Below are 12,808 nucleotides of genomic sequence, written 5' to 3' on the forward strand. Positions count from 1 at the left end.
TCTGTGCATTAAGGCTTGTTATTCTCCGGTGGGGCTACGCCCCCATTCTACCAGGACGACGATAGCCACTACTGCTTTGGGACGTGGAGCCCCCTTGCATGACATCTGTCAGGCAGCTACGTGGGCCTCGCTGTACACGTTTACCAAGCATTACTGCCTGGACAGCCAAGTCCAGGGAGTCTGCTTCTTTGGCCGTTCTGTTCGCCAGGACTTTCTGGTTTGCAGACCTACCACCAGGGTTGGTATTGCTGGGGTATCTATTCTAAGGTAAGGAATGTATCACTACATGTTTCTTTCAGATGCACAAGTTACTTACTTTCGGTAACGCTATATCTGTAAGAAACATTAGAAGTGATAGATTCCTTACCGCCCCACCCATCATCCCCGTTCTGTGAACTGATTTTTAGGGTTAAGGTCATTCCTTTCAGGGCCCTAGTTTCTTGGCACCAGTTTCTTGCATGGCTCTGCATTCCTGGCGCGGAAAGTCGTGGACAGAACTGTTGTCAGGGCGCGTCTAAGTAGCTCCAGTGACCTCATCCTAACGCCAAAGACGCACGTGGAGCCGCATGGTGATGCCTACCAACGCCCAGGGGTACTGATGACGAAAACTTACCGGATCCAGGCTGACGCCTGGAGGTAATTCTAAGGGAAGGAATCTATCACTACTAATGTTTTTACAGATATATCGTTACCGAATTTAACTAACTTGTGCGTCACATCCCAGCCTACTCAATTTACTGAAAAAAATCTCTTAGAGCCGCTAAGAAGGTTCCACCGAGACGTTAAACATTGGCAGTCCCTGCCACTGATGCTGATGGGAAGAGCTGCCCTTTACAAAATGATGGCGCTCCCCAGGTTCCTCTATGCCTTACAAAATACTCTGTTCCCAGTACTTCTCCCACCTATTTTAAAGCAATTAAAGCTAAGGTGAGGAATCTCTTCTGGGATGGAAAGCCAGCTCGCATAGTCATGCAGAAATTAGTGAAGAGCTGGTACGATGGTGGTGTTGCCCTGCCAAATATAAGAGCATATTACTCGGCTTCACAACTCATAGTAATAAACCACTGGCTCCACTCTCCACAAGAGGAACTGGCGCCTCGCATGGATAGAAATATTCTCGCTGAAGAAGGCGGTAAGGGGCTACTTAACAACAAATCCCGGAAAAACACGCTCACGGTGCCTATGGCACACACTGTACGAATATGGTTCACTGAACTTCGTGCACACCACTATGGGAAACCCATAGATTAGGTAGACTACGCAATAGCAAAGGTTTCAGGCAGTGGGACCTAATAGGTGTCTCCAGGGTAGGAGATTTGTGGAAGAAGGGAGGGGTCATCGCATTTCCTCAACTGCAAACGACGTATGGGATGGCGCCAACAGAAACTTTCCGCTGCATGCAGATCAAACATGCACTCACAATTCCGCCAGATACTGAACTCCCAGAGGAATCACTGCTAGATATTAGACTATTGACAGACCACATGACTAAAAAACCTATTTCTCAAACCTATTGCAAAAATTATCAACAATCAACCAGACCCCACAAAATCTTTAAAGGAACGATAGCAGACGGACATAGGGGACCTGGATGAGACAAACTGGCAGGAGGAGTTGGCGTCGCAGAGAAAGGTTGCTTTACCCTCCAAATTAAATTAGTACAACTAAAAATACTGCACCAAATCTATTATACAAGAATAACCATGCACCGGCTGGGTCGCATAGACACACCACTTTGTTTGCGGCAATGTTGATAATCGGGTACGTTTTACCACACTATATGGGAATGCCCGGAGATCAAACCATACTGGGTAACTATCATGGGCACAATCTCACGGGTTGGTGGGGCTGACGTAGGGCCGGAGCCCAGGACATGTCTCCTTAATATCTGGGAGGCAACAGATCTTAACCAAATGGCCCAAGAATGGGTGACGCTGGGCATGATGATAGCGAAGAGCAACATAGCTCAACACTGTTGAGCGAGGATGCTTCCCACCTATCAGCGGTGGTGTAGGGATGTAAATAGCGCAATGATAGCGGAGAAAGTGGTCTATGTACATAGAGGGCACCCCAAAAAATGGACGGGGATATGGAATACTTTCAGGGGCAACATCTGTGATCCACCTACAGATGAATCGATGTCAGATGTCCGCGAATAATGGTCATGTTCAATGGTGCGAACCGTTAATTGTACAATGTAACATGACAGTGTTATGTATATAGAGAGAAATCGTTGGGAAACAAAAGTTGTAAGACACTCACTATGTAATTACACAGTGTAGCATGTGTATGCCTGCACTCTTATTTCCATGCACTGTGTACCAATTCTGCACAATTTAAATAAAAATAAAAAAACTGTTTAAAAAAAAAAACTCTGTTCTTGTCATTGGAGTGCTATGTGTGTCAAAGCATGGAAATCTCATTGTAGCGTGCAGTGAAATTGAAAGGCACAGAACATATTGGCAGAACTTTCAGTGCATACAGTAAGGAATCCTGCAGCTGCTTTTTCCAAAATGTTCATGTTTTAACTTTCATTGCTAACAGACTAGAACACAAAGACAAATGCTTCCAAATACCATGAAGTTTACCCCATCAACAGGTGTAAAGGATTGATTTTCAGTTGTATGTACCCTCTTTTGTTTTAGTTACTTGTCTACATGCTTTTCCATTTAGACCATAATAGTCTCTCCTTTGAAATGCGCATTACAGTGTGCCCCCATGCTCGGAGATTGATTGCAGTGTGTGCCGTCTCCAGGCACGCACCTTGGAGGGAACAGTGGTTAGAAGTATCAATCAGAATAACAAGTTACTTATCTTCGGTTATGTTCTCTGGTGGATACTCTTATCAAACCGCAGATTCCTCACCGCATTCCCGCCAACCTATTCTGTGCCATGGACTCCTGTACTGATTAAAAAGGTCCCAAGTTGTTTTTCAGGACTCTGTCACTTGCAATTTGTCTGAGTTGATTCACATCTGAGGGCACGTAAGAAAGATACAGGAACTGACTTCCATGTGAAAGTGTTCTGAGCATGTATGGATCGGCCGCATTCTGCGTCTTCGGGTATAGCACAAAGCTGTCTTGGAGTCCGATGGCGCCACATAACGGAGGCACAAACCTTTCTAAATTCTGTGGATCCAGTCTGGTGCCTGGGAATATCCTGAAGGTAAGGAATCTGCAGTTAAACAGAGTATTCATCAGAAAAAGTGTTACTGAAGACAAGTAACTTGTGATTTTGAGCAAATGGAGTGATGAACCAGACGTCAGCAGTGAAAAATGTGCTTGTCCTTCCAAGCAGACTCTAAATATGTGACAAACAATGCTATATAGAAGGTGAGAGATAAGGAAAATGAAGAAAAAAGTAGGCGGTAGAATGGAGTAGGGATTGATCGATTGGTCATGAGCTCCAGGAGTATATTGATTTTCTCTATTGACGTACGGCTATCGAAATGCTTTATAGTACATTCTTTACCTTACATTTTTTGTTTTGACAGCAAATTAATCAAATGCCAGTGGAGAGAATCGAGAAAAAAGCATTGCCATCAGAACACACCATTCTAAAGAGTGTCTTTGAAGGGCTGGTACAACGCTGTTCCGTGATTGCATCAGATCCTGTAAGCTGATTTTCTGTTTTCGGGTATTTTGTTTCAAATCATTTTATTAATGTTCAGAAGAAATGACAAAAAAGGCTGCTCATGGCCATACATCTCACCTTTGTCCTCACTTTATACTCTTTCCACTCATACTCAGAAAATACCAGTGACATTCTATGTATTGTAGTAAACAAAACAAATCGCCAGCATTGCACACTTATTTCCACATTCATTCAAAAGACAATGAACAAAACAATTGCCCTTATGAAACTGCTTTTTCTGTTTGATTTTAATCTTCAACTTCTTCAAATATAATCAAAAACACTTTCTCATTTTTTATTTTTTGTACTATTCAAAAACACAGATACCAATATACAAAAGCACTATCAATTCTCTTTTAAAGGGGGCCCCATTTTAAATAGAACTATCACATTCACTCTCTAAAATGTACCCTACACACACTACAAATATACTGTGACTGACTCATACATTTATTCTACGACTCCTCACATCCATCCATTCAATCACACAACATACATACACAAGTGCCCTCCCTGGGTTACCTAACAATACCTTATTTTTTCAGTGAACACCCTTTCAAATAAATCTTCTATATCTGACAACAACTTATTTATCCCACCAGGCCATCCGCCTAATTAAACAAAGAACCTCTATTTGACAACTGAATATACACAGATTGGCCTAGACTAAAACGGCGGTCTACGCGTTTCGAATCTCCCTCAATTTGGGGATTCTCCTCAGAACCAAAATATTCTGAAAAACACAAACAAAAACTTTCTTACTTGATGCATTCATCAACTAACCTCCCACAACTAAACATCTCACCCAGCTATCAGCCTCTTACCTCCTTTACTGTCAATGGTGAATTTGTGTCATTATCTGTGAATATGAGAGTCCTTAATTACCTTCCAGTCTCAACAGTCAGTTGCCATTTTACTGTGTGGCACACTCAAATTCTTTCTTACTTGTTTCTAGAAGAGTAACCAAGACACAGCTTGATGTCGAAGCTCTCAAGTAGATATGATCCGAATTCTGTATCATTATTGGATTAAGTCAGTTGTCAACATCTCAATATGTCATTAGCACCAAATTCGAGACTTTTTAGATGATATACCTTCGTCATGAAACGGCGCCTTTCAAATTGGCGTTATTCCTTTGTGTAAATCCTATACGTATCTTCGCAATCTGCAGGCGACACATAAATAAACTCTGTCCGTTGTTTCTAAACTCGATGTCAAAATCGCAAATCTTTAGCGCTCACACTCGAAAATAATGCACTCTAACCGCTCGATTCATGCTTTCTCATGCCGGTAATTAACCAGCGTTCGCATCCCCGGACGGCTTCTAAACATCCATGCTATATGAGTTAAATACAGAACTGAAGTGTTCATTAGTGTTTTCAAATAGTTCTAAAACTAGCTTCTCTTATCTTTACCTGGCTCGTCTAATTTATCCTTAGTTACTAGCCCTGACAAGTCGGGCGGGTGAATTCCTTATCTAATTTGATGATAATAAGGCTCCCAAATCGTTCACGTAATGTGCACGATACTCCCTCGCTCCGCAAGCTAATCACGGGCGTGACGCTGACTACTCGCGTTGCGACGCCTACAATCGACGTAATGTTCATATCAACTTCCCAGTCGAGCATGCTCGGAGTCGTAGTCTCGAATTGTAGCCTTTATGCACTACTTAACTTTAGTCAGGAAAGATTTTACGAAATGTTCATTTTTCTATGCTTATGCCAGATCATAGGTATGTGGAAGCCTAATGAAAACTTAAAAGGAAATGTTCCGCTTACTTAGACAAACTCGGACAGTCATGCTGGATAACCATAATCCTCATTTGTAGTTGGCTCACAGTCCTCCTCTTATCGACTCATACAGCCCTGTTTGAACTAAGCATTGTGCGCTAATATCCTTTGCAGACTTATTTTGTTAGCGTTATATATGAAAAAGCTCACTACTCAAAAAACATCATATTATAAGCGGCAGATTGAGACTAAATATTTCTGCATTTAACTGTTCAATAACTTAATGCATGGATTGCTGAATCTATGTTCGTCGTGATGAGTACAGGCCTCAGCAAGGCCCGCGAGTGCGAAAAGGGTTCGCCCTTCTGTACGCAAAGTCCTCAGACTACATAAGAAATTGGCACGGAAACTGGAAATACAAAAACATAGTTTAATAAACCTTTAAAGGTGGTACTACAGCCCACACAACACTCTACAGTATTGTACAAGGTAGCACAAAGAACTCGGACATGCGGTCCCCTTTTATACACAAAGAAGGGGCTCATAAGTGGGCGGTTACAACTTAGAAAGCATGATTTACAACCATATATGGACATTTCTCAAACATGATCGATACATCGGTGGAGTTAACGGTTCATGGAACCCCTCGAATGCACATTCCAATCCTCCCTAAGCAGGAACAGATGTTACACGTACTGAGCATGCGCTAAACAAGCTGGAACTATTTATAGCCTGTTGCTGGGCAAACTCCAGGGGTGATAATCAGCGAGGTAGGACTTGCCTCGTGGCGAGCACATGGCAAAGTATGGCGTACAAAATGGACACTAGAAAACAAGATGGAGTCCGGCCATATTCGCAAGTATGAGCGGGAAAACTACACTGAAGACACAATAGCATGTCTTCAGCGAATGCTTAACATTATCGCTGTTTTATTTACAACAGTCGGATCAGCGGCTCTGTTAGTCTGGCACTAGGGACTCTAATTTTCATAGGAGCATAGAAATTGCCATCACGGTCAAAAACTCATCTAAGATCATAGATGCTTGGCATCCTCAAGGTGTGGTGGTTCTAATTACTCATCTCCCACAGTAAATAAGATGAGCCGAATATGACCATCAAACTGTATTTCAGATTGAACTCACTATAAATGATACATTTCTGATTTTTTTTTTTTGAAGACCAATGGTCCCAAACTTTATTCAGTTTCACAGATGAGTTAAACAGCAGTCACACAGTGTCATAACAATAAACCACTACTACAAGCGGTACTCGGCTGTCAGTACAGAATGACATGGCAATTAAATACGAGTGAAAATAAACAGTAGCCAGTGGTAATGCATTAGTTCACAAGCAGCGGTGCTAGGAAATGTCTCGTGCCGCAGCGCTTGCGGCTCATGGCACTGCGCTAGGACCAGGGTGCTGTAAGAAATCCGACAGTCATTGCATTGAGTTATGTTCCCTGTTCAGTACAGTAGCGAGCTGGAGCAGGATCATATCCCCCGTCGTCACATGGATCGCTGGGCTTCCGCTGCCTGTACATGAAAACACCCAGTTGCCATTGTATGATACGGAAACAGGGAGGGGGGTGTCGAGCATTAGCGCGTGTACAAAATCAACAGTCTCTGTGTCAACCAAAAGGTATAACTGGGAATTAAAAGAGGAGGGGGAGGGAGAAACATTTCAACAACTGCTGGACTAGTGCATGTGCGTGTGGTAGTGTGTCTTGAATCCTAGCCGTGTGTGGTGCACCCTGTACGGGCTGCGCAGGGGCGGGGGTGATCGAGGATGTGGTGTCGCTGCGGCCGCGGGGGTGGAGGCGGGGGGGAGGAGGCAGCGGGGGGAAGGGCAGCGGCGGGGGGCGGCAGGGGACACCGCTCGGTGTGCAAGAGCTCGGTAGTCGGGGCTGGCGGCGGGGGGGGAATGAGGGGGGGAGGGGGGGCGCGGCAGCGGGGGGGGGATGGGGGGGGACGCGGTAGTGGGGGGGGGCAAATTCTGTGACCTATATGGACAGCAAGCGACAGGGCCCCTTCTACTCCGCGTCAGGTTGGCATTCTATACCGGCCCGGGTGCATGCCCTGTGGTACGCGATCAGGGTAGCGTCCCAGTCTTGGGCGATCGGGTATTTCCGTAGGCCAGTGGTCTCCTCTCTGTGTAGTGACACACTCTCCGCACTGGCCCAGTTGCCAAAAGAGCGACGCCAGTCTGCAGGGCGCGGTGGGTTGGCGTTTTTCCACCGTTTCGTAATGAGGCGTTTAGCCGTAATGAGGCCTAAGTCCCAAAAGCGTGCCCGCAGCTTGGTCTGCTTGGTTCTCCTGTAGAGCCCCAGTAAGCATACTTCCCACGTCTTGGGGAGAGTTTCGCCCGAGGCCGCCGTCAGCGTGTCAGTGACCGCTGACCAGTACGAGGCGAGGTGGGCGCAGTTCCAGAGTGCGTGCAGGAAGTCCGAGTCTAGGAGGCCACATCTGGGACATGCCGACGAAGTGAGTCCGAAGTAGCGATTCAGTTTGTCAGGAGACAAATACGCTCGATGAATGATATAATATTGGATGGTTTTAAATCGCGCGTTTCGGGGAACATTTCTAGCGCCCGCTAATATTGCGGTCCATTGTTTGTCCGTCCAGTCGGAGCCTCGGTCGGTCGTCCACTTCCCCCTCAGCCTTTGGGAGGAGAATTGAGTATGGGTGTGTAGTGCCTGTGCCAGCCAGTGCACTATATGAGACCCATTGCCCATCACGTGCAGGTATTGGATGAGAAGATGAGTGGGCGGTTCTTGGCTCATGTCACCCCATGCCTTCGTCAGTTCATGTAGGAGTCCGGCGTGTGCCAGGAATTGACCCACTGGCAGCTCGGTGTCTGCGGTTAGGGTCTCGAAGGGCAGCAGTACTCCGTCGCTATATAGGCCGCTCAGGTCGTCCAGGTCTGCCGCCGTCCAGCTGCGTAGCGCAGTCGAGGAAAATATGCTAGTGCCCAAGGGAGTTCCCAGTAGTGGCAGGTTCGGAGCGTAGGGCACTGTACCTTTGGTAAGTCTGAGGGCCCGCGCAAAGCACCGCTTCGCGATCGCCACATGGACTTGTGTGGGGTGTCGCCCCTGCGTTAGGGGGTGGAAGAGTGTGAGCACCTGCACGGGGGACAGAGTGGTATCAGCCGTGGCCGTGTCTATCAGGTTCTTGCCGCTCAGCCAGTAAGCGACCCATTGTAGCTGGGCTGCTAAGTAATATAACTCCTGGTTGGGGACGGCTAAGCCTCCAGCGTCCGTGGCCGCATATAGAGTCTTTAACGCTACCCGTGGTCTCCCTTTGTTCCAAATAAGGCGCCTGGTGAGAGTTTCCAGCCCTCTGAATATGCGCGCTGGCACATACACTGGCAGGTTAGCATAATAATAGAGGAGCCGGGGGAGCATTATCATTTTGGTCAGTGCCACTCTGGCCGGCACATTCAGCGGGAGGGAGTTCCAGAACGTGACCTGGGCCGTGAGTGAGGATATAGCCCTCACCAGGTTACCCTCCAGGAGATCCACGGGGTCTCGATATATCAAGATCCCTAGGTACCTGAATACCGTCGGGTGCCATCGGAGCGTCTCCCCCATCATGCGCACCTCACATTGCGGCATCTCGCTACTGAATGCGTAGGTTCCCGATTTGGCCCAGTTAACGCGGAGCCCCGACATATCTCCGAATGTACGGAAGATGTCCGCGATTGCCTCAGGTATGCATGTGAGATCTCTTACATACAGTAGCAGATCATCGGCATATAGAGACACCGAGTGTATGCCGTCCGCTAGTGGGATGCCCCATGTGGCGCCGGAGGTGCGGAGCAGTTCCGCCAATGGCTCCATCGCCAGGGCGAATATCATGGGGGAGAGGGGGCAGCCCTGTCTGGTACCCCGCCCAATGCGGATCCTGTCGGAAAACAACCGCCCAGTCCGGACACGCACTTCGGGCGCCTGATAGAGGAGCCCCACCATCTGGATATAGGCTTCGCCTAGTTCGTATTTCTCAAGGACTCGGAGGAGATACGGCCATTCCACCGAGTCGAACGCTTTTTCCAGATCGAGCACGATGCACCCTGAACGCGGCCAGGTAGGGGTTGCATACCGTTGGATCTTAAAAAACCGGCGTAGATTGTATGACGTGCTCCGGGTGGGCACAAAGCCATTTTGATCAGCGTGCACCAGCGTGGGGACCAGCGGTGCAAGTCTCCGGGCGAGCGTCGCGGCTAATATTTTATAATCGGTGTTGAGGAGTGCCAATGGTCTGTATGAGCCAAGTTCGGTCGCCTCCCTACCTGGTTTCAGCAGAGAGACCACGTTAGCTTCGTTTAGGGACGCTGGGAGCTCAGCATCTTCCAATGCCGCCTTATACATTCTCAGCAGTTCTGGTATTAGCACCAGTGAGTAGGCTTTGTAGAACTCTGCCGGGAGCCCGTCAGGGCCCGGCGCTTTGCCATTGGAAAGGGAGAAAATCACGTCCCGTAGTTCCTCACCGGTAATTGCAGCACCCAGCTCCGCCTGGTGGGCAGCAGTAGCTGTTGGGAGCTGCAGGGTCGTCAGATAGTCCACGATCTCCACCACGGTGGCCTGCAGCCGTGTGTTATACAGGGACTTGTAATGTGACGCGAACGCCTCGTGGATCTGTGTCTGGGTGTAGACCTCGACGCCTTGGGGCGTACGGATCGACAGGACCGGCGCAGACTGCGTGTCCTGCCGTATCAGCCACGATAGCAGTCTGCCAGGTTTGTCCCCCGCGTTGTGAGTGCGCGCGGAGTGGGCCGCGAAGTTAATGTTCTTTAGGCGCTCCATCAACGCAGCGTGATCTGCCCTGGTCGAGATCAGCTGGGAATCATCGCCTCCCGTCGCCTCCCGTTCTTTATCCAGTAGCGCCTCCTCCACCCTTATCAGGTCCCTCTCCACCTGGCCTCGTAGGCCCGCCTGAACACTGAGGCAGCCTCCCCGGGTGACCGCCTTGAAGGCGTCCCACTCAAGTCTCGGGGAGGAGGTCGAGTCGGTGTTGTCTTCAAAATATTGAATGATTCTCCTGGACATCTCCTCCCGGAATGGCGGGTCGAGTAGGAGGTCCGGCTGTAAGCGCCATGTGGGTACGGGCGGACGTGGGCGCCGCCATCCATAGACCAGTGTGTGCGGGTTATGGTCCGAGTGCGTCCGTCCCAGATAGTCAGCGTCAGTCACAGAGGAAATCAGGTCGCGGGACAGCATGTATCGGTCCAACCTAACATGCAGAGAATGGGCTCCCGAGTAATAGGAATACACCCGGGCGGTGGGATTCCTGACTCGCCAGGCGTCGTGCAGGTTCCACTGCGTCGCCCAATCGGTGAGGGCCCTGGAAGTCGCTTGCGCTGGGGCGATCGCTGCTGGGGGGGACGAGCGGTCAAGGGAAACATCTAGTACGCAGTTGTAATCCCCGCCCACCATCAAGGGTACGTCTGGCCAGGGCGCAATTACTGCCGACAAGCGCGTGAAGAATTTCCCCTGTTCCACATTGGGTGCGTATATGGAGGCTATGACAATTTGCTGTCCGTCTAGTCTACCCTGTATGAAGACGTAGCGTCCCTCGGTGTCGATATTGCTGTGTGTTAGTGCGAATGGAACCCCAGGTCTGACCCAGATCAGGGTCCCCCGCGCGAACGCTGAAAAGGTCGTGGCGTATATCTGCCCCCTCCACCTACGGCGAAGTGCGGCCACCTCAGCGGCGACTAGGTGTGTCTCCTGCAGTAGTGCAATCTGGACCTGATGTCGCCTAAGGTATGAGTACACCTGGTATCTACGCGAGGGTGTGTGCATGCCCCTGACATTCCAGGTACAAAATTTAATCGTAGCCATCACAGTATGCATCGCGCTCAAGCACCCAGCCGCCCCCCCCCCAACCCCCAGCCCACCCCACCCACACACACATAGCGGCCGCGGACAGTGGCTATTGTTACCCCTTGCCCACTCCCACAGTCCCAGGGATGCACGTTGTAGCATTGCAATGTCCACACTAGTCTCAAAAGGAAGAACTTTAACAGAAACATAATACCAAAAGGGCAACGACAGAACGAGTCACCGCCCAAACGCTCTATCGAGCTTAATCAATCCGTGAGTTCAATGGGGGGATGACTAAGTTCAGCACGTGAGTAAAGCAAGTGAGTTCAAGTCGCCAAGAGAGCTGTGGCAGCTCCCCTCCACGGGCAGTATGTCTAGGGGCACCAAATGTCAGTGGCAGTGTCCGCAGACAAGTCATGGTTCCCAATGTCGCTGGTCTCGGATAGTCCACCCCTGGGGGGGGGATCCCATCTGCTACTTCCACAGGGGGGCCACTCACCTCTAGGGGTCCGTCCACCCCACCAGATGCTTGCTCCCAGTGACGTGTCAATGGGACTGCTCCAACCCCTCTCTCGGTGTCACGGCGGGCCGTGCCGGGCCGGTAGGTGGGGGGATCAGGAGTGGAGCTCAGATCACGGAGATGGGGCTGTATGTAGCTGCCGTGGGTCTCAGAAGTGCTGTTGTGGACTCCCGGACAGGTCAGCCTTAAAAGTGACCAAACTGTCCCAGGATGCCAATCGCAACGCCCAGGCCTGGGCTAGGTTGAGGAGGGTCGTTTATGCTATCAGATCCGATGTTTGGGGTGTGACATCCGGCAAGCCCTCAGTGTTTGAGTCATCTGGCAGTCCGTACATGAAATCGTCGTCCTCGCTCCCGCGTGATCTCGGGCTTGCGTTGGAGATCAGGATGGGCGATTGTGAACCACTGATCTCAGCCGTTCTCCGGATGGCCTCTCGATGTTCAATCAGTATTTGCTCTGGGGTGGGTCCAATTTCTGCGTCTGTGGTCGGCGACCCGGGCCTCGAGACGTGTCGTTGTCTCCGCCTGCGGGTACCTCGATTTCGGCGCTGCTCCTTCGGCGCAGGTACGTAGTTGGCATCCACTCCTGAATCCAGCCAGGCCGCCGCTGCCTCTGGAGTATCGAAGAAGTGGGTTTTGTCCTGCGCCACCACTCTGAGACGTGCTGGGAACAGCAAGGAGTACTTGAGAGCCAGGCGCCTGAGCCGTTGTTTCACCTCGAGGAACGATTGACGCCGGCGCTGGACCTGAATGGTGTAATCAGGGAAGAACATCACCTTGGCGTTGTCCACCTGTATGTCCGACAGTTTCCGCGTTTCGCGGAGAATGGCGTCCCGGTCACGGTAATTCAGCACCCGCATGAGCATTGGCCTCGGGCTGGAGCCCTCCGGGGGTGGGCGGGACGGTACTCTGTGCGCTCTTTCCACCACAAAATGCGGTGACAGGGTGCCTTCTGGTAGGAGCTCTCTGAGCCAGATCTCCATATGTTCCGCAGTCTCCCTCCGTTCCCATCGTTCCGGCAGGCCCACTATGCGTACATTGTTTCTTCTGGCCCGACCTTCAGCATCCTCCGCTCTATCCTCGAGGAATTCCACCCGGTTGAGTAGGT

General features: G+C 49.8%; 1 protein-coding gene across 1 annotated transcript in view; it reads left to right on the top strand.

Moving 5' to 3' along the window:
* SEC31B (SEC31 homolog B, COPII component) overlaps positions 1-12,808 on the top strand; it is a 1,335,991-nt gene that overhangs the window by 1,128,916 nt on the left and 194,267 nt on the right. Inside the window, exon 20 of the mRNA XM_086922250.1 lies at positions 3,494-3,613. Coding sequence (XP_086778376.1) covers positions 3,494-3,613 — 120 coding nt within the window. The remainder of the gene's footprint in view (positions 1-3,493; positions 3,614-12,808) is intronic.

This window comes from Lissotriton vulgaris, chromosome 5 (assembly GCF_964263255.1).
Source record: "Lissotriton vulgaris chromosome 5, aLisVul1.2, whole genome shotgun sequence".
Taxonomy (NCBI): Eukaryota; Metazoa; Chordata; class Amphibia; order Caudata; family Salamandridae; genus Lissotriton; species Lissotriton vulgaris.